This window comes from Microtus oregoni, unplaced genomic scaffold (assembly GCF_018167655.1).
Source record: "Microtus oregoni isolate MIOR12 unplaced genomic scaffold, Mior012 000043F_ref0000047, whole genome shotgun sequence".
Taxonomy (NCBI): domain Eukaryota; kingdom Metazoa; phylum Chordata; class Mammalia; order Rodentia; family Cricetidae; genus Microtus; species Microtus oregoni.
Genome location: NW_024543210.1, coordinates 14,366,936 through 14,389,355, shown reverse-complemented (window position 1 = coordinate 14,389,355; position 22,420 = coordinate 14,366,936). Strand labels below are relative to the sequence as shown.

Genomic DNA, 22,420 nt, shown 5'->3' with positions numbered 1-22,420 from the left:
TAAAAGCCAGGTACAGCACAAATCCCTACAATTCTAGAGCCTGGCTAGAAACAGTAAAATCCCTGGGGGCTCAACTGCTCAGTCAGTCTAGCCAAAATGGCACACTCTAGGTTCAATAAAATACCTGTCTAAGAAAACTCACCAAGGACGACATCTGAGGATGTCAACTTCTGGGCCCCATAGCATGAACATATACCCTCACACACATAGAGAAGAAGTTTTCACATGAATAAATGTAATCTAAAGTAAACAGAGAGTTTTATTGGGGAGCCAAGCATTATTATCCTACTAAGTCAGTGCCTTGCAGAAGAACCAGACTAGCCTATGAAAACTAGTGATGAAGGGGGAACACGGGATTCATCTGCCTATTAAGTTGATTTTACAATGTCAGTAAAAACGAGAGTGCTAATAAAACATTCTCATTACATTAGTAACTCAAGAGTTGCTGTTAATTCTAGATGCTGGTTACCATGGGGGCAGAATTAATACATTCCTGGATTTCAAGTAGCCCCAAATTGAGAAGATATAAAACATTTTAACGAATAGGACTCCTGAGGTTCTAGGAAGTGGTCGGCTCTTAGGTAGACAAGACCTAGCAGGCAGTGAAATCCCACACAATTTTCTAGATGGTGCCCTCTGCTGGACAATGCTTTTGGATAAACTCCTACAAGTCTCCCTTAGGGAGCCGCAAACAAAGAAAGGGTATAGCTAAATTGGTTCACCCGCTTCCTTTTAGACCAGTGGCTTTAAGGATTACAACCTGGAGATAAAATCAGTTTGAAAATTTGCCATAGAATATCTTGTTTTGAACATGACACTCCAACCAACTTCACTGCGACAATGGGGGAGATGTCACAGTGCTTCAGCTGGTAAGGACTTACCACAAGAGAGAGGACTTTAATAACCACAAGGTCAGACCATGCATTCTACTTCCAATAAGCAAATAGTCCACTAATGCTATTTTTTCTACCTCATGGTGAATCTTCTTTCTGGAATGGAAAAGAAGGTTGCAAGTGCCAGCAAAGCAGACAATAGCAGCTTGTGGGAGCTCAGAAGCCTTGGGGAAGGCTAGGAAAACCTCAAAGACACAAAAGGTTCTTGAAAGGGAGAATCATTTCAGCCTCGCAAAGCAGACTCTGGGGTGAGAACTCAGTCAAATCTCTAATGGGAGCTAAAGTTTTCCTATTGCTATCTTGCAACTCCATGACCTTCGAAACCCTTTTAGTGCAAGGCTGAGGCTAGCAGACCAAAGAGTCTAGAACCTGGAGAATGCCTTTGGAAGGCAAGGCCAGATGTCTCAGCTCCCCAGGAGGCTTGGCTCTGAGCTGTGTCCTTCGTTTTCTTCTGTAGAGTAGGTGGTACCAAGCACAGCAATGGACTGGAAGAACAGAGTACAGGATATTCCCATCTATGAAGTATTTGGAAGAATAGCAGAACCAATCAGCTTTGGGGACCGTATAGGCCCCACTTCTATAAATCTAGCTTGTGTTGGTTGCATGACAGTATCCAGCAAGAACAAGGGCTGTTCAAATTGTAGATTAAACTCCACAGTAGAGGAGACGAACATGGAGATACACACTAAACATGAACTGCTTAGGGAAACACAATGGGTTCGTAAAGAAAAGCAGAAGCTATGATCCAATTCGACATAATGAGAGAATAAAATTAAACTCATTGAAAATGGATAAATACAACACCAGTATCAGCTTGCTCTCAAATGTCCATATTATCTGTCCTCAAATCTTATGAAACCTCGCAGCTTTTTTGGACTGTCAAACACTAGTGACCCTTACAAGAGAATGAGAGAAGAATTGGCTGTGTCTATGTATGTACTCTGGGGTAAGGGGACCTGGGCCAGCATTTTTTCTCTCTTAGCTATTGTCTGAGTAGACCTTGGATAGATCACAGAATCAGGCAAACTATCCTGTTCTCATTACATTGGAAAGATGGTGATGTTTTAGAGATACACCATTTATTTATTCTGGGTAGAGTGAGCAGCCCTGACTCTAGCACACCGTAAACCCTCAGAGCAAATGAGCAACACTGGCACCAGTTCTGAAGTACCACAATGCTCATCCCGACATCAGCCAATGACAAACCCAAGACCCCCTGCAAGGGCCTCTATACACATAGTTTCACGGGTGATTTCCCATCCTGAAGAACAAACAGATAGCCCAGTTATATGCTGTCAAAGTTTGCCAGAAAGAGAGACAATGTTAAAGTTACCTTTAAAACATTAAAGAAGTTGAAGCTGGGACAATGGCTCAGTAAAGTACATGCTGCGTAAGCATGAGGACCTGAGTTTTGATCCCCAGAACCCATAGAAAAAGCTGAACAAGGTGGCACATTACTGTAATCCCGTCACTGGGGAGAGAGAGACAGGAAGATCCCCAATGTCCGATGTTTCAGCCTTCATCAGTGAGTCCCAGGTCCCAGTGAAAGACCTATTTTAAAAAATAAGACAGATAGCTCAAAAAGAATGACACCCAAGGTTAACGTCGGACTTCCGTGTAAACCTGGATGCGAACACAAACACACACTCTCACACACTCTCTCTCTCTCACACACAGAGAGAGAGAGAGAGAGAGAGAGAGACATAAACACACACTGGAAAGAGATAAACACAGAGAGAGAGAGAAATACACACAGAAAGACAGACATAAAGACACACCGAGAAAGAGATAAACAAGCACAGAGAGAGAGAGAGAGAGAGAGAGAGAGAGAGAGAGAGAGAGAGAGAATCCAGAGACACTGACAGGAGAAGCGGGAGAATGAGAGGAAGAGGTTGACCACTGTCTGGAAAGTGTTATACTTAGTTATATTTTTGTGAAGGTTTGATAACTCTGTTCTTTAAGATGCATTTTAAATCCATTAAAACCCCCTGAAGAGATTTCAGACAACAACAGGAAATGCCAAGGGGACACCGGTCAGTTACTAAGGATAAGATGAGAAAATGGAAGACTATTCCATTAAATTAGTTCCCATCAGCTAAAGTGAAGGCTGAGACGTTTGCCTGCTGAAGAATCAGCTGAGCCATCCATCTTTCCCTCTAACTGACTTGTCAGAGCCAAGCCTCAGGGCATTCTCCTTTCTCGGTGAAAAATGACCTCATTGCCAGAGTATAAATCTTCAAAGTCCTCCTTCAGGATCCAGCTGAAACAGGAGTGTCCTTGGTAGTTTTGGTGGAGCACTAAAGAAGCGGGTAGCACCATTGATTTAGACACTACAACTCATGCGGAAGATTCTGATGAGAGGCCAGGATGCGCACCTCAGGGACTGTAAAGCAAATTGGCCCCTTCCTGTCCACTCGGGTCGTAACTGGGCAAGTTTATCTTACGATGGCATTTATTCTGTCTGGAGACACTGGGGCTGATGCAACTGTGGACAGGGATGATGCTGGCATGTAGTCAGTGGAAAAAGCCAGACCCACCTTATAAGACACAGAGAAACCTGTGCCAATGACTTACACAGTCACAAACACCAGTCGTACTAAGATGAAGGTAGGCAAAGCAGCAGGGATGGGATACACCTGCAGCCATGTACGGATTTCCCACAATCCCTTAGGAATCTCAACACAAACATACATGCACTAATATATAAAGGTTTTTTAAAAAGAGTCACGGTTTATTAAAAGCCACTTTTCAAGTTGATTTTAAGTATGGGGATTATGAGAAAGGCACTCGAAAAGAAAGTAAGACAAACCCAAGTGTGGGTGTGAGCTTCTCAAGAGGAAAATCACAATTAAGTGTCTAGATAGATGGATAGATAGATAGATAGATAGATAGATAGATAGAAAACAGTAATTTTGGTGGCTCTCAGAATACATCTCAAAGGGCTCTAAGAAAATTCTTTATCTCTCTGTCTCTCTATCTCTCTGCATCTCCCTCTGCATAGTTCTCTGTGTGTGTGTGTGTGTGTGTGTATGCTCTGTGTGTGTCTCTGTGTGTTTGTGTGTGTGTGTTCTCTCTCTCTCTCTCTCTCTCTCTCTCTCTGTGTGTGTGTGTGTGTGTGTGTGTGTGTGTGTGCGTGTGTGTGTGTGTGTGTAGACTACAGAGTGGCTTTGGGACTGCCTTGGGATGGGATGACCATCTACGAAGTTAAAAAACCAGGAGCCACTAGAGATTGTGCAATGCATTTCTGTGAAATTTCTAGAAAATTGCAGACCTATAGTATGGAAAGATTCATGAGCAAGCATTAACTGTTGGGAGCCTTACAGTCTAGACTCAGATCAGCATATAACGACCTGCTCAACGGGGTTCCTCAGGGCAAGGCACCTGCGGAAATGGATTCTTACTTGGCAAGGACCAATAATAGTCCATGAGAAAGCACAGGAATTTGCAAAATTCGAGCAGCTTTCCAGACTCTGTTATCTCTCTTTATATCAGAGACCCTTTGGGTGATTTTTAGTTTTACTTTGTCACACATGTAACAGCTGTAATTTTTCCTGGAAATTCTGTTCTTTCTTGAATGTCTTCCCCTAAGATTCAACCGGGGACTAATGTTTCTCGAATCTCTTATCTGGAATTACTAACTGCAAGTCCTAATCCTGAAAACTTTTCTGACTCAATAGAGATAGTGAGGTACATATTCTAAAACAGCACTTAGAACATTAACAAGACCTTACAGTTCTGAAAAGGGGAGTAAGGCATGCAGACACAGAATAGGGAAAAAGCTTCAGGAATACACATAGTACCAATGTTGAGAATAAGCTCCCTGGACATCAAGCATAGAATTATTGATAGGATCTGGCATGTTCCAAGAGGAAAAGAACACAATGCAGAATGTGGATGGAGAGATGCATCTTTGCCATACGTAGGAGCTTGTAATGGTAGAAAAAGTATGGTATAGTGAGATGGGAAAAGAGTGTCTTATTAAAGTCTGCCTTTTACAGAGAGATTGAGACGCGGGACCCTCTTGGAGAAAAGGGAACTGTATTAAAGCATATCTTGCAGATATGAAATAATTGTCTGGGTTTGACTATCATTGCCCTTAGAGCATTGTACCCTTGTCTATTGCTTTTTAACTTTGTAACTGGAAGTGGCCGCCAGCTGACACCAGTGCAGGATGCGTCTGGCTCGACATTCAGTTAAGCCTGCAAAAGTGCTGGATTTCTGTGTCTGGAATAAGGTTATGTAGGGCGTGGGAAGGTACATTTGGGGAAGCATAAAGGGTACCAATGATGGATTTCATAATGATTACAGTGTATTCCTTAAATTATGATGTATTTCTTAAAGTGAAAATTAGAAGTCAATAAGAAAACTGTTCATGTAACCCTGGTAAGAAAAACTCTTAATAGAGTATTTTATAATCAAGTATAAATAAAGATGGCCTGAGCTATTCCGGGTCACTTGAGTGCAATCCACTTGGTGGTTAGAAGGTTTCCTTACACTGATGCCCCTTCTGACCTCAGAACCTGAACCAAAACTGGACCCCGGCAATTAACTGTTGTGGATTTCTTGGTTCTCTGCTGGTAAGGGTCTCCAACCAGACTCCAGAGTGAGGGGCTCCTTTTCTTTCTCACAGCCCTATAATGTCCCCTGCCTTTCTATCCTGTCTCACAAGCGATCCTACATTAGAAGAAGAGAGGGAGGACTGCCATGGAAAAACTGCCTTATGGGCACTCATTAAGAAAAAGTGTAGTCTGCTTCCTGATTGTCATTTATATAGGCCACCCCAAATGTACATTTTAGGCCTACTGTTAATGCTAGATAACATCCCTAAACTAATTTGGAAGAGATCTGGTTGGTAAGGCTTTAAAATTATTTGTCTTTCCTCTTTTTCATTTTAAAACCATTACCTCCCACCTCCTTTCAGCCCCTTAGGGAAAGAAAGAGGTTCTTCACATTCAATCAATTCAATCGCCCTTTCTTGGATGCTTGCCTTCCTAACCTCTCTTATAGCTGGGAATGGTCAAGTGATCCATTTCTACTGAATGAGACAGAAAAAGAAAAAACTAAGCCATGCTTGTGCATGTGTGCACACCTGCCTACATATATACACACACAGTACACATGCAAACAATACAACAGACCTTATACCCTTCACAAAAATTAACTCAACATGTAACACAGCCTTAAATTGGAACTATGCAACTAAGAAATATCCGGATAACAGAAGAAACCTAGCTGACCTTGGGCAGGACTCACAATAACCTTTTGAATAAATACCAAAGGTACATGCATGAAGAAAGTGGTCAATATGCTAAACTGTGTGAAAAAAATCTGTTGTGCAAAAGATGTTGAAAATGACATATTTTCTAAAGTCACATCTAATAATCAAAATATTTAAAACTCAACAATTTGAAAAAACAACTTAACTTAGATATGTGCCAAAGACATTAATTGCGATCTATTAGCTGTCAGGTAAGCATGTGAGAATATATCCCATGTCATATGTCATTTGGTAACAGCAAATTGTAATAGGGAGCGCCCACAACACACAGGTGGGAAAGTATGCAGACACCACCAAATGTTGTCAGGGAAGTGAGGCAACAGGAAGGGCAAACTCTCATTTGTTCTTTATAGAAGTGGAAAGTGGTAATGGTTTGGGGAAACAGGGGGAGGTTTCTTAACATGAAGCATGCTCATAAATCCAGTGCTGAAAACAGAATGTGTATGATGTCTGTAGAAGATAAACTACTCCAGTGCCCAGGCTCTGTGACACAGTGACCTATTGCTCCCATAATTATGTAATGTAATATGGCTGACCTTTAAGACAGATTGTGGTCACTGGCTTAATCTAATCTCTGAGTCTTCAAAAGCAGAGACCGTTCCCCCAGCTGAGCCAGAGTGGAAGTCAGGGCTATCCAAAGTATGAGGAGGATCCAGAGCATCCTTGGTTTTGAAGCTGGGGGGGGGGCATGTAATAAAGCTGGGGGGGGGCATGTAATAAAGCATTTGGGCAAAACTGAGAAAATGGCTCTGTGATAGCTTAAATGTAATTGGCCCCCATAATTTCACAGGGAGTGGCACTATTAGGAGGTGTGGCTTTGTTGGAATACGTATAGCCTTGTTGGAGGAAGTGTATCACTGTGGGTCAGGCTTTAATGTTTCCTATGCCAAGTGTCGCAGTAGACTTCCTGTGGCCTGCATATCAAGATGTAACCAACACCACATCTGCCTGCATGCCATCATGCTTCTTGCTATGAGAATAATGGACTGAACCTCTGAAATCATAATCGAGCCACCCCAATTAAATGTTTTCTTAATAAGAGTTGTTGTGATCATGGTGTCTCTTCATAACAATAAAAACCCTAACTAAAACAGGTTGGTACCAGAGACTGGGGTATTGCTGTGATAGACCTGACCATGTTTTTGTTTGGAGGAAATTGGACTTTGGTACCTTGGCTTATAAAAGCAGTGGAATGCTTTAAGTGCTACTTAATAGACCATACTAGTAGGAACATGGAAGACAGAGGTGCTAAGTTATTTGAACTTTTGGAGGCTCACTCAAGAAGTTTCAGAGAAAAAATTTAGTATATGGCCTAGAGATTTTTCTTGCAATATTTTGGTGAAGAAAGTGGCTTCCTTTTGTCCTTATCTGAAGAGTCTGCCTGAGGCTAAAGCGAAGAATTTTGGATTAAGTTTTGGATTAGTTCAAATGGCAGTGGAAATCTCGAAACAGCCTATTATAGACTGTCATGTGGCTTTTAGTGGTAACTCTAATGAAAATTTATAATGAAGAGGAGCAAGCTGAGCAGGGTAAATTACAAAATGACAATTTTGAGGAGGAACGAGCACCAGGAAGTGGAATAAAGCTAACTCCTGTGTTCAAGGAGATGAACAGATTAAGAAATAAAAAAAAAGGGAATGGTGATCTCAGGGCAAGATCCCACCCAGCTACGTTTTCAACTTGTGAAAAGGAACTAGAGAAAAGCTTAGAGCTGGGTATGGTGGGGTACACCTTTAATTCCAGCACTGGGAAGATGGGGCTGGTAAATCTCTGAGTTTGAGGCAAGCCTAGTCCACAGAGCATTTCATCGCAGCCAAGCTTAGACGGTGAAGGACAGAAAGCTGGTAAAGATGTAACTGAATGAGGGGGCCATGTTCCAGCCCCAGGAAGCAGCAGAACTTGGCAGCTTTGGCCACGTGGTTCTGACTTTAGAGTTAAGCACAGAAGAATGGAGTTATGAAATTTGCCTCCATTGCCCAAAGAAAGTCACTGAGGCCAGGCATGTGCCAGGGGTGTCCCTGAAAAGAGGCCCGGAGAAGTCTTTGAGTGAAACTGTGAAATTGAATCTTGGAGGACCTAAAATGTGAGAGACGCCAGTGCTGTGGGATACCTGCCAGGGAGAGCCACTAACTGGGAGCAGAAACTGCCAAGGAGAAAGAAGTGTGCTCCGGTCAACAAAGCTGAATGGAGTTGGAGATTTGAAGAGCGTTTTGGCATCAGATATGGAGATGCAGAGTTTAGAGTTTGCACAGCTGGTTTTAGGTCTTGCTTTGGTCCAGTATTTCCCACTATGATCCCTTCCCTGTGGTTTGGAATGGTAATGTATATCCTGTGCCTTTATATATTAAAAATATGTGATTTTCTTTTTTTATTTTTACTTTATAAAGTAAAAGAAAAGGCTTTGAACTTTGTACTTTGTTGAGAATGTGATAGACTAAGGGGACTTTTGAAATGGACTAAATGTATTTTGCATGATGATACCATTACAAATTTATGGGGGCCAGGGAGTGAGATGTGGTAGTATGAATGTAATTGGCCTCACAATCTCATAGGGAGTGGCACTACTAGGAGGTGTGGCTTTCTTGGAGTGGGAATGGTCTTCTTAGAGAAAGTGTGTCATTGTGGGGGAAGGCTTTGAGGTTTCCTATGCTCAGGATACAGCTGAGCATCTCAGTAGACTTCTTGTGGCCTGCATATCAAGATGTAACCAACACCACATATGCCCTCATGCTGCCATGCTCCCTGCCATGATGATAATGGACGGAACCTCTGAAATTGTAATTAACCCACCCCAATTAAATGTTTTCTTTATAAGAGTTGCTGTGGTCATGGTGCCTCTTCACAACACACACACACATACAAAAAAAAAAAAACAACTAAAGGCTCCTACTTATAAACCATCAAGGAAACAGGGTTTTTTGTCCTACATCCACAAAGAACCATGTTTGTAGCTATTTCCTCCAGATGGAAACATTAGCTTGTGGGGGATGCAGAGAGGATCGCAACTCATGAAATTCCCAGTATTTGTGAGGACCCTGTTGAGGTTTAATAATCAGTAAGCAACCCCTGAGAAGGAGACTCATTGGTAGTCTAGCTATCCACAAACTGCACAGGGAGCTCCACTGTGCAGCTTTTGTAAGTTGTCACCCTTAGAGGTTTTAGTAATGCAGCTGCCTGAGTCACTCACGCTTCTGTAAGTAACCCTTCGTGCACGCTCCTGTAAGCAACCCCAAACTCAGCTAGGCTTAGATGGAATTATTGCTTTGGTTTGAAATTACTTTCTCCATCTAAGTTGAATAGAAAGAGTACCCACCCCAGGAAAAGTAATTTGACTTTGGCCTTGTTGATGTAAGACATGTCTGCTCACCTTCCTGAATAACTTTCTGTCTTTGCCAATGCTGCAAGAACCTGAATGGGCCATCAGCATAAAAGTGAAATGTGGAAAGGCTCAGGCTTGACCAGAGTCTACTGAAGGGCCTTCTGGAAACAACTCAAAAGAGAATAGCATGCTCCCACTGGTAGTCTAAGCAGTAAAATGATGGCAATCTCTCGCCTCCTGTAGAATACAATAACTAAATCTGCTCAGGGGGATTTAAAAGCTACAATCTAATCCTTTCTTCTCTGACCAAGGAAACTGAAACCAACAGGAGCCACAACAAAAAGGGGAAATGCCAAATCCGTAGTTTCTCCATGGGAATGCTCTAAGAACGTTCCTGTTTCTTCTGAGTGTTCAGCCACTGCATCTATTTTTCCCTAACTCAAAGGGCTGTGCCGATGGCTAAGAATCACCTCCGAAGAGTTCAAAACAGCCCTTTGCAGACAAACTCTCTGTGTCTGGAGTTAAGAAGACCTAAACATTTGAGAAACTGAGCACCATGGTTTCCATGGTGACCGCTGAAGAGACAGGTGCACATTCTAATGAGGCTGGCTATTCAGCCAGCACCCAGGGAGCAAAGGCTGTGGGACATTCCAGAAAAATTCGCATATACACAAATCTGAGTGAGTGGCTAGCCTGCCAGCAAGCTCTCCTCTCAGAAGGGACAGCAGCTCTGAGCTCAGTTTCTGGTCCTGGGCCAAGTTCCTGCCAACCCCTTATTCCATTTAACCATCACCAAAGCTTTCTAAAGTTGTTCTGGGCTCTGTCGCCTTTTGCTGATAAAGAAATAGAGGCAACTTCACAGGACTGTTGGGTTTTTGAATGTGACTATGACCCAGCTATGCATCTGATGAAGGACAGAAAGATGTGAGAATGACATCAAAATTAAGTAAGAGCACAGAAATGGCTAAGCTAACCACAAGTTTTATGAAGTCAAATGACCAGGGATGAGTTAAAGGGCATTGGCAACCTTAGACCCCCTCACATCTGTCATACACTCTTGCTACAGAGGTCAAACTTATCATCATTAGCAAATAAACTCCTCAAGTCAATGTTCTGAAGAGGAAAATAGGTACTAAAATAATAGCAATGTTCCACACCTTAGCATAAAGGAGAGATTTGGTGTCCTGTTGTTGAGAGAATGTTCAGCACCGAGAGGCAGAACGAGGAGGAGCCATGAAGCAAGAGATACAAAGCACAGAACAGAGGACAGAGAAGTTCAGAATCCAGGATGCCCTGGAGACACTGCACGAGTTAAACAAGTGAAGGGATTCTAACAATGAAACAATGGGTTTGTATTTCTCTACATCGTTTTAAAAACAGCAAAGAAATCATCTTCCATCTTTTTCATTTGTTAAGTGTTTGTATGTGCATGCACGCATACACATGCATATATAAACATAACCCATAGGTGGAAGTCAAGAGATAATTTGTAAGGGTCAGCTCTCTTATGACTATGTAGGTTCTACAGATTTAACTCAACTTTTGGGATCCCCACAGTATCATTCAGCCTGCTTGCCACCTTGCATCTTTAAGGGGCGCTAAGCTATGGTTCAAATATGACAGGTGTTGGCTAATGTGATCTTTAAAGGTGAGGCCTTCAAAGGGCTTAAGTCATGAGGGCTCCTCCACCAATGAAGTCATAGCCCTTATGAAAGAGCCATCCTCCAGTGTCAAACCCCTTTTACTTTCCACCCATCCACCACATGAGGTCCTAGTGCTTCCTCTCTAGAGGTCACAGCGACAATTGCACCTTGAAAAGGGAGCGCAGCCTCTCACCAGGCACCTGCACCTAATCTTATACATCCAGTCTCCAACCTATGGGGAGTAAGTTTCTGCTGTTTATGTGCCTTCCAGCCTCGGGCTTTTCATCAGAGCAACTTAAACAGACTAAGGCGTTGAGTGTGCCTCACCTCTGTTGGGGATACCTATGTTGATAGCCCACACTTAACCTTCTTCGATTTTGTACTCACATACCACCACAAGTACTTATACCACCCACCACAAGGCAGGAAGTTATTCCAGAAAAAGACATTTAGGTACAGTCCTCTTTCTACCATTGGCCAAAAGATAAAACGCGGTCGTAGCATCCAACTCTTTCATTTGGACAGAGCCCTTGCTGCCGCTTCTAAACTGTATTAGGCCAAAGCCAACGAATCTGGTAATGAGGGTTTAAATTGGTGCAGTACTCACTCGGAAAACCTTTTCCACTCTTGCAATGCTTTTGCCAAAGATGGTTCCAAGTTGGTCTCCAATTCCAGCCAATAAGAAACCAAAGAGCGGAATCCCAAAGATGGCATATAAAATACAAAAGATTTTGCCTCCTTCAGTGCTTGGAGAAACATTCCCATACCCTGGGGAGAAAGAGTGGAGAGAAAAAGAGGGAAAGCAGTGAGGTGGCAGAGAAAGTAAAGCATTGACCAAATAATCCTCAGAATTCATGTTCTCCAAAGCCCTTTACATTTCAAAGCAGTGCCCCCTGGCTTTTCTCTATATAAATAGTCTCCATGTTTCCGAGAACTTAATATACTTAAGAAATGTGTGGTCAGCCTGAATTGCGTTTCTAATGGAAATGATACTTTTCTCTTAAGAAATAGCACACATCATGGACACAAAAATTTTCACCTTTGCCTCTGTAGACAAAAGCCCCTTCTTATAGTATCATCCCACAGGTATCCCCTTTGCCTGGTCTCACTGTGTTCAACATCTGCTCTCATAGAGCAATAGGTGTTGAACATTAAAAAAGAAATATGGTCTACTACATACTCAGATGGGACAAAGGCTCGCCTTTCCCTAGCCCAGGAAACCTGATGAGTAAGCAAAGCCTCTGTGTCTCTTTCCCTTATTGACAGTGAAGTCTAGTTGTGCCCAGCTCTCTTTATTAGAAATGGCACACAATCCCCAGCTCTTGTATCTCCACCCACTACCCTTGCACCCAGAACAATCAGAGCCAAATAAATGTTTGTGGATGGAATCTATGTTTGAACACGAAAGATTCCGTCTATAGTCAGGCCAATTAAAATGAGTTTCACAGAGTATAGTTGTTTGAAAATATGAACATCTGCATTCTTAAGAGGCTTGCCATTACGTAAGTAATTCAAGTCTCATGAGTATTAGACTTTATAGTGGTTTGGAAGAAAATAACCCCCATATGCTCATAGGGAGTGGCACCATGAAGAGGTGAGGCCTTGTCAGAGGAGACATATCCCTGGGAAGAGGCTGGGAAGTCTCACCAAGCTAGGCGCATTATGGCAAGTCTCTTCCTCCTGCCCAAGGATCCAGATATAGAACTCTCAGCTCCTTCTCCAGCACCGGCTGCCTGCAGGCCATGCTTCCTGCTATGATGATAATGGACTAAACCTCTGAAGCTGTAAGCCAGCCCCAATTAGATGTTATCCTTTGTAAGAGTTGTCGTGGCCCTGGTGTCTCTTCACAGCAATAGAAACCCTAACTAAGACAGCCTAATTCCACACAAATGGGGCTTATAATATTAGTACAATTTACATAAGATGTCATTGATATTCATTTTCTTGACAATTAGCATTACACACTTAAAACAGCCAATTAACGTTCTCCCCAATTCAGACAGTTCTTGGTTGTCCGTCATTCATGCTCCCATGGGCCTGCAGAGCTCGCTGTTAGACCCTGCTTGGGATGAGTCACTTGGCTGTTTTCCTTAACAATTTTCTGTTCAGAATCATTCAAACCTCTTACCACAACTTATTTAAACTTCCCTTTCCATTTCTTAGATGAGTGTGCAGGCAAGACTTCCTAATCTTATTTTCTTTTGCTCACTATCATGTTGATTTAAATGTGCAACAAAGCTCCTGGGACTTCTTCTCTAATGCTTTTAGGAGCTTACAGAAAACGATCTTGCCAAGCAAACTCACCTAGATTAGTCTGATTTTCACGGACTTACTCTGTTAGAAAGAGAACGAGCATGCCCCTGCAGCCTCACATCATAGGGGCTGGAGGTGAGCCTTGGAAACATTCTAGAAACTTGAAGAGACACTAACAATTTTAGCTTGGCTGTCTCGTGACAGCCTCATTTTGGGGAATACAGGTTTTCTTTTAGTCCGTCTCAGAAAGATATTGCAGAGGTAGGCAATCTGAAGCCCTGACCCTGCTGAGTGTGCATTTATTCATCCAGACAAGCTCTACACATGTCCTGAGTGTACTCACAGAGGATGCAGGTGTCCCTAGAAGCACCAGCGAAAAGCAAGAAGGTTTCATATCTACCTCATAACACCCCCACTGTCCTTAGACCCATGGACTCTCTCCAAGACTTAGGGTATTGAAAACATCCAAGGAAAATGTGAACCAGAAGAGTATTGGGTGGTAGCAGTAGTAGAACTGGCCAATATTTCGCAGATTAGAATAGCAGAGTAAAATAAAATCGAAGTTCTCCAGTAAGGGTGTTAATAAAGCAAAATTCAAAATTCAAATATGCATGTATGCATGTATGTATGTATGTATGTATGAATGTATTAATGTATACAGTTGACACAATGTGTGTGTGTATGTGTGTGTGTGTGTGTGTGTGCGCGCGCGCACGCGCGCGTGTGCGTGTTTGTACCTTGAGATGCATTAGATCAATGACTTAAGTGGATCCATGATCATGCCGGCTGGGTGGTAAATGCAGTGCTTCTTAGGCAGCAAAATACCATTGAGGCTGAGAAATAGAGCAGTTCACCTGGTGCTCGAAAAAAAAAAAAAAACTAAACTAGCACACTGGAAGTAGACATAGGGAGAGCAAAGGCAGTCTGGAAGGCCCTCTACCAACCAGCGCTTCTGACTCTAAGCAAAGGATGGCCAGCTGAACAGGAACACGGAGAAATAACGAGGTTTTTGTAGCAGAGGACCAGATGGGTCTTGGTTCTGATCACCCCTGAGTAGAAAACATCTCAAAGTCCTTAAGGAAAAAGCAAGTGTTTAAAGACGTGATCCTGAGACACAAAGAACTTTCCACATGCTTCTTAGGTGCCCAGATTAGATCTTTGCAACACCATGACTGTGGAAGCCACCTGTCTACACCAGAATGTTCTATTGCATGCAGGAGCTGTGCAAGTCAAACAGTACCTCACACTCAGAAAGGTCCTGTGTTGAGGGCAAAAGAGTCTTTGTGCACATGGATAAGCACTGGGGAAATCAGGAAAAGCTAAACACATAACATCTCTTCAGTGGAATGAGGTATATAGCTGTTCTTCCTAGAATGCTTGGAATGGCAGTTTACAATCTGGTGTTGTCTTTGTGGAAAAAAAGCAACATCTACGTTGAAAGAATCTCAAGGTAAACACATCTTAAATTTATTGCTTACTTGGGACTGAGTTAACTGTTATCAGAAAACATCTTTCCAAAATTGTTCTGTGCTTAAATACGGCTAAAGAAAATGATCTGGCGTCAGACTCTTGAAGTCTTGGACTAGCAACAGCTACCTAAATCAGACTGAACTGAGATTCATTCTTCTCTTGCCCGTATTATTTCCCTGACAGCTGTAAACCCTAAGAGACCTTCCATAGTCCTGTGCTTGCTTGAATGTTTTGATGCTACCATGTTGATATTCTTAACTACTTTTTAATAATGAAACATGTGTTTCCATTCTGCACCAAGCCCTGCTAGTCCTGGCAGGTGACACAGGGTGAATGACACAAGACTCCACTGCTTCTTTACTGTGACCTAATGGATAAGTTAATTAATTTTTCCGGGTCTGATTCTTACCATTAGTAATAATGTGATCATTTCCCGCCTTTCTGGAAATGATGGTCCATATAAAAGCATCCACACACAAGAGTGAACATCATCCCTCCAGCTTACAAAAGCTAGTTGCTATGGGTCTACCAGCAGAGGCAATAATCAAAGGCAAGAGGGGCTTCTCATATCAGAATCAGATATGAAGAAATAAATAGTTGCAAGGCACTTTTGATCCAGACCAGTCTTTTTTCTGGTTTGGACAGGTTCCTAAATGTATTTATTTTGCTGAATGACTATTCCCAGATGCCCAGAGGAGACCAGTTCCAGGAGCCCGTGCAGATAACAGAGTTCAAAGATATTCTATTCTCTTATATAAACACCATATTTGCATATAAACCTAAACACTTCCTCCCATATAATCTAAACTACTTACAATAGCTAATGCAATGTAAATGTTATGTAAATTGCTGTTAGACTGTATTGTTGAAGGGATGATGAGATGGAAAAACAGTACAGTGTGCATACATTTTTTCATTTGAATATTTTCAGTTCATAATTGGTGGACTCTATGATATGAAAACACAAATACAGAAGGCTAATGATACAAACATAATCTCTGTATATATCAGCATGCAAAAGGCTCTTTTGAGAAGTATATTGATACTGAGTAATAGGGTCACTTTTCAGAAAAGGCCTTTTGTACATACGTAACTTCATGGGGCTCATGAGAGTCATGAGAAGAGCCCTGCAAAGTTCTATGCCCTTTGACAGAGCAAAGGACTTTTCCCTTCTTTGGGCCTTTCCCAAGGAAACAACCTACTTCCTGCATAAAGGTTTGCACTGTGCTGTCAAGAGGGTCACAAAAGTAGAAACATCTTAATCCCTCCACAACACGTGACTACAGTATGGACAGTGAGCCTAAGGGGGCCATCGAAGACGGGCTTTGCAGTGAACCCCAGAGCTCTAACACTGCTAATAAGGGAAGCGTGAACAATATTAGCTTGCAAACTATATGATCTGGAGCCAGCAGACCAGGATATGAACTGCCGGTTAATGAGATAAAGCTTCCTGGGATAACTGCTCCACTTGCCCAACTTCTGGGAGAGTGGGCAACTTCTCAGGGGCAGCTGAAGAATGACCAGCCCTGAGATTACTTGCAAGCCTTTTTGCAAGTCTTGAAATGAACTGACCATAAGTACTTGTTTTTTGTTTTTTGTTTTTTTGGCAGTTTGTTTTCTCACCTCATTCCTACTTACATTGCATCAAGCCATTTCATTTTAACTGCTCTAGCTGTCTGGCTTTGTTATGACACTTTGGGATTAAATTTTACTCAGCTAAATAGTACTCAACTTAGAATTCATTATGTCTCAGTTAAGAGAAAGAAAGGGGAAAGTTGCATAGGACAAGAACCCAGCCTCCTGTAATCTTCGAGTGGTGGGTTATATTTTTGTTTGGTTTTCTTTTCATCCTTGCTTTGTAGTGGTTGCCTGCTGGTAGCCAGCATCTTTGTGATTTGAAATACTGGAGTGTATATTTGGAATATACAACTGCTTAGACACAGTGGCCAGCCTCTTTCTGCAGAGGTAGCAGCCTCTCAAATAGCCAAGACAAGGACACATGAACCCAGGGGCTCATCAACAGGGCAGCTCGGCCTAAGACTTAAAGCAAGATCATGTGGCCCAAAGATGGCGGCTACAGTAGCCAGAAGAATCAGTCACTGGTCATGGGGTCAAAAGATACTTATGGACCCTCTATCAACTCTCTTATGTCTGTATACATTGGTTAGAAATGTCTAGATTATAGAAAATCCAATGTAGACTAGCTTAAACCTAAACAAAGGGAAATCCCTCTGACTCTGGAAAAATAGAAAATTTAATATTTCTTAGTACTTTTGCAAGTAGCTCCATTCAGAGCTCACAGGCCGTGAGCAGGATCCACTTACCACTAGCCCTTTCCTTACCCCAGCAGGGTTAGCTCAAGTCTAGACAGAGTAACCTGCCAAGGGAAGACAGTAAGGGGCAGTGGCTTGGCTCTTCCTTCTCTGGGTTTGTCACCAGGGAGGAAGTGAGGAAGCCATTTCCTCTAAAGTTCAAGCAAAATTCTCATTGGCCATCTTTGAACTGATTATTCTGGCCACAGACTGAATTGCTTTGTATAGATATCATCATTCGTCTCCAGAGCTAGGGCTCATGAGTGGAAAGGGAAGATTGCAGATACTGTTGTTGGGACAATGATGAATTTAAAAAAATTATGAGTGATGGGTGGTCGGAACACTAAGTGGATGTCAATAAATACCGTTAGTGCTTTTCTGAAAGCCATACCGATACTTCAGAGTCCAGCATGGGTCCTGTCAATGCCTCAGACAAAACTCTGATTTAGCAATTTCATACAAGGAAATGAATAGGGTTTTTCAATCTATTATATGTAATATCCCCTAAAATCTCATGGATCCAATACTGGCATTTTGAGAGCATTTTCCAAAGTATACCTTTTGAAATGGCCAAGACTTTCTCGAATTTAATTCTTTTACAAATCCTCTTAAAATGCATGATGCCTTTCTTCATTCTAATAACCAGACTGTCAAACACATTCTAACATGACATCATTCTTCCTTGGTGGATGACTACAATGTCCTTGGATTGGCTAAAGTTCATAGCACATGAGGGCCCAGGCCACACACTCTCTCTGTTGGGTGTAGGGAGTCTCTGAACTTCAATGGCTTAACCTGATTTGGAGGTCATAAAGGCTTCTAGGTGCAGACTTACATGTATAATGGACACTTGGAACTCTGACAACAGCTAGTGTTAATGAGTTTAAGAATTGCAGATGTAAAATAGCTTGTCATCTAATTAGATTAGAGAGTTGGTGGTTAATTTTAGTTTACTTGACTGGATTATGACTACTCAGAAAAGCATTATTACGGATGTGTCTGTAAAAAATGTTTCTAGATGTTTCCACAGGGCATTGTCATATGAGTCGATGGACTAAGTGTGGAAGATCCATCCTCAGTGTGGACAGGATCATTGGCTGAGGGCATAATAGAACTAAAGGGGGAAGCCATAGAAAAGATGTCTACCTATCTATCTATCTATCTATCTATCTATCTCTATCTATCTCTGCCTGTCTCTCTCACATAAGCATGTACAACTCAGAGACATTTTGCTTCTCCTCTTTGACATCAGAATCCCAACCTCTCTGACCTGTAGTCAACAGGAATTATACCACTGGCCTTGTGGATTTTCAGCCCTTTGGCCTCATTCTAAGAATTATACCATCAATATCCCTGAATCTGAAACCTTCGATTTCAAATTAAACCATCGAAAAGCACCATATGGCTTCTTCCATTGCAAGTAGCTTGCCAAATGGACCTGTCTTGGGATCCTGATTGCAGAAGACAATTCCTCTGCCCCATGTCTATGCACATATCACTTAAAGCTGACAAATCACATGCTAGAAGCCACACTAATCGTGTTAAGGCAAACACTGAACAGATGGTGTCAGCTAAAATTGTGTGGTGGAGAAAGATGGGAAAGGGAAATGTCATCACTCATAATCAGGATCTATGCATACTGGCTAATGACCAGAACATCAAGGTTATTATATACTATTATAAAATAACGGCTAAGACAAAATTCACAGTACCTAAGGATCAGAAAACAAAAGGTTCATAAAAATAAGACTGACACTGTTGCAGAAAGGCAGTAATGATGGTTTATATGAGGGTAAGTTGTTAGAGCATGTGCAAGGGTCTGCTCCAGGCAAATACCCAGGTTTTTATGTAGTTAAACTATCCTAGGAAGACAGAAACAAGGAAGTGGAACAGGAAGGAAGGAGACCAACACTTCCGCTTGCACAGTGGGAAGCTCAAAAACAATCCCTAAAACTGAAAATTCTAGAAGTAGCAGTACCAATTTGATATTGAAGACACCAGAGGTAGGCACTGAAACTATCAGACAAAGAGATGGAAGTTATTTTCTCAGGAATAATAAAAAAACTAAAGAGGGAGAAAGGGTGTTTTGTTCCCCCATACTCAACTTTGTAGATCATTTTCATCCCACTGTCTGAATTCTACCAAGAAGTGCCATCTTTACAATGGAATCTGAACACAACAATCTGAGTTCAACTGGTCAGGCTGTGCCTTCTCCATTGCCTTGGCATTAGGTTCCTTCCGTTGAAATGCTCTTCATTTGGAAATACCCACCCTGCTGGTTTTTACTGAAACAGCTGTGTTCACTGGACCAGGTAGGGAGAATCTGGTACCACAGTTTAAGAAGACAAATTCTGTCTACACACTCCTCAGAAGGGTCTGCAGAGGAGAAGATATTAGTAAATGGTTGGATACCTATGGTCGTGATGACGGTTCCAGCAAAGAAAAAGGCACTTCCGAGGTCCCAGTGGCTGCTGCTGTTGGAAGAGTTTCCTACCGGGCTGACTCCTGCATTGTCAGCTTCGAGTGCATGCTGCAAAGAGAGGGGAAAGCACAAGTAAGAATCTGATAATTTGCCGTACTGCTCAAGAACCTGCGAGGAGCTAGACACTGCCGGTGCAGCAGAAAAAAGGACAGGCTTCAAGTGGCATACCATACACCCATGAAAATCAGAGGATGACTTCTAAGTGGGAGAAACATCTAAGATTTAGAGTACTTATATAAAACTTTACATAAGTTTAAATAAGACTGACAGGCAGGGGTGGCCTCAATTATACGAAATTCAAGCATACTGCTGGGTGTCCAGATAGATCTCTACCAGAGCATTCACCCAAAGTGGTCATTTCTGGAAGGACAGGCTATAGGTTTCTTTGTCATCCACCCTTTTCTGTATTCTTAAAGTGCTTTCCACTGAGTTTCTTCCAATAGCAAAGGAATTTAAAACTCAGGCACCAGGTCAGATAAGCTTGGTTCTGCATTTTATTAATACCAGAATCTTAGATACTTACCTCAACCTCTCTTGATGGAGGAAAGTCATTGGCTAATAAAGGAACTGCCTTGTCCCATTTTATTGGTTAGGACATAGGTAGGTGGAGTAAACAGAACAGAATGCTGGGAGGAAGAGGAAGTGAGGTCAGAGTCTCGACCGCTCTGCTCTCGGGAGCAGACGCCTGAGAGAGACGCCATGCCCCGCTCCCGGGATGAAGCTCTGACCCAGGATGGACTAGGCTAGAATCTCCCCGGTAAGTGCACCTTGGGGTGCTACACACAGATGATTAGAAATGGGCTAAATTAATATGTGATAATTAGCCTAGAAGAGAATGGGCCAAGCAGTGATTAAATGAATACAGTTTGTGTGTTGTTATTTCGGGGCATAAGCTAGCCTAGCAGGTGGCTGGGGTGTTGGGGACGCAGCCCCGCGCCCATATTACTACACTCTCTAAGCCAAATTAATTTACTTGTGAGACCTTCCCTTGCTATAAGGAAATTTTTGTTTTGAGACAGGGTTTCTCTGTAGCTTTGGAGCCTGTCCTGGAACTAGCTCTTGTAGACCAGGCTGTCCTTGAACTCATAGAGATCAGCCTGCCTCTGTCTCTCGAGAACTGGGATTAAAGGTGTGCACCACCACCGCCCGGTAACATAGCTATAAGGATTTAATGAGGTGGTCCCTTTAATATTATCAGCCCATGACTGTCTTTGGTAAAGACAGCCATGTGATTCAGGGTCATGGCTGTTCAATGTATAAACATCAGAAAGTGGACCAACACAAAAATTGCTATGATATCAACAAGTTTACTAGGGCCACCATCATGTACGTGGCCCATTTTTGACTGCACTGTTATGCAGTACATGGCCATAGCATCAGTTCCCTAGGTATCATTGTGGTGCTCACCCACATCTACCAGTATTGTATTACACTATTGGAACTGAAATTGTATTGGGGAGAAGGAGTGTGCAGGCACCACGGTGCACAGATGGAGTGCAGAGAACAGCCTGAGGGAGTCAGGTCCCTCCTTCCAACATACAGGTTCTTCTGAAGGAACTCACATGATCAGGATTAACAGGAAGCCCCTATTACCCGAGGAGCCCCCTCACCAGTCCTGTTCTCATTTTATTAATCAGCCTGAACCGACTCCTCAGTGACCACTGGAATCCCATACTCTGTCTCAGTATGGCCACTACCTCCTCTACGGTGATGACCCAGCCTCATAGACCCGCAATGAAACTGTCGCCAGTCATTGGGGTGCTGCTCCCTCACTCCCTCGTGTCTTTGATTACACTCTGCCACAAACTATGCCCACCACCGAGGTCTGATTTAGGTCCTGCTTCTCCCCAGTGCCTCAATCTACATATTACAGCTCCAAAATTGTCCCCTTCCCAAATTTATGCTTGTGCACCAACTCAACATAACCCTAAAATTTGTCCCCCACTTCAGCATGAGCAGAGGAAGATAAATCCTCTCGGGGGCCCTTCCTGAGCTGGTCCTACCATCCTGCTTCAGTCTAGGTGCAGAAGGAGTTGATTATCATGCATCCCAGGTACCTGCAGTCCACAACTGTGAACTGTAACAAGAAGCCTTCCACCTAGGAGTTCCAAGGAGGAGGTGACGGAGGCATGAGCTGCTTAGAGAGACTAAGACTCCACATTCTGGACAAAGTTAGAACTGAGCAAGGCATGAATAATGAGACACATTTCTGTGTCCTCAACAGTGCCCGTTAAGCTTGGCTCAGACACATAGTGGTTGTCACACATTGGGGAACAACTGGAAAGTCCTTATTCTCTTCAGTATGAATGCTTGATGAGATCAGTCAAGCTTTCTAGGACAGAGATAAGTGACCTGTTCTATAAATCGCCACACAATGAATATTTTATTTAGCCTTGGCGGGTTACATAGAGTTTCTGTTATTTATTTTTTTTCTTTCTGTCCCTTTATAAATAACTGCTTAAATATGCAAAAATGCCTGTCCTACTTCACAGGCAGTATGAAAACAAGCTGTCGAATAGATTTTGCATGCAAATACGACTGACTAGGTGACAGGGTAAAGACAGTCTCTGTTTAAGTCTTTAGTCCTCCTTGCCCCTAAGGATATGAAGCATGATAAAGGGTAGAGCTAGCGATGGTTTCTGACATAAACGCAGGCACCCCAGAATTTAGCAGCAGCTGTATGGGCTGTGCACAGATGTTTTCTGTCAATGGCTTGAATCAGCGCTGGGTGACAGGACTACTTATTAACCCGGCGCTGCATTCTGATCTA

General features: G+C 42.6%; 1 protein-coding gene across 2 annotated transcripts in view; it reads right to left on the bottom strand.

Annotated features, from left to right (window-relative positions):
• Kcnk10 (potassium two pore domain channel subfamily K member 10) overlaps window positions 1-22,420 on the bottom strand; it is a 135,064-nt gene that overhangs the window by 30,455 nt on the left and 82,189 nt on the right. For both annotated transcript variants that reach the window (XM_041633288.1, XM_041633289.1), the window contains exons 3-4: window positions 19,581-19,698; window positions 11,741-11,901 (exon numbers count right to left, since the gene is read on the bottom strand). In XM_041633288.1, coding sequence (XP_041489222.1) covers window positions 11,741-11,901; window positions 19,581-19,698 — 279 coding nt within the window. The remainder of the gene's footprint in view (window positions 1-11,740; window positions 11,902-19,580; window positions 19,699-22,420) is intronic.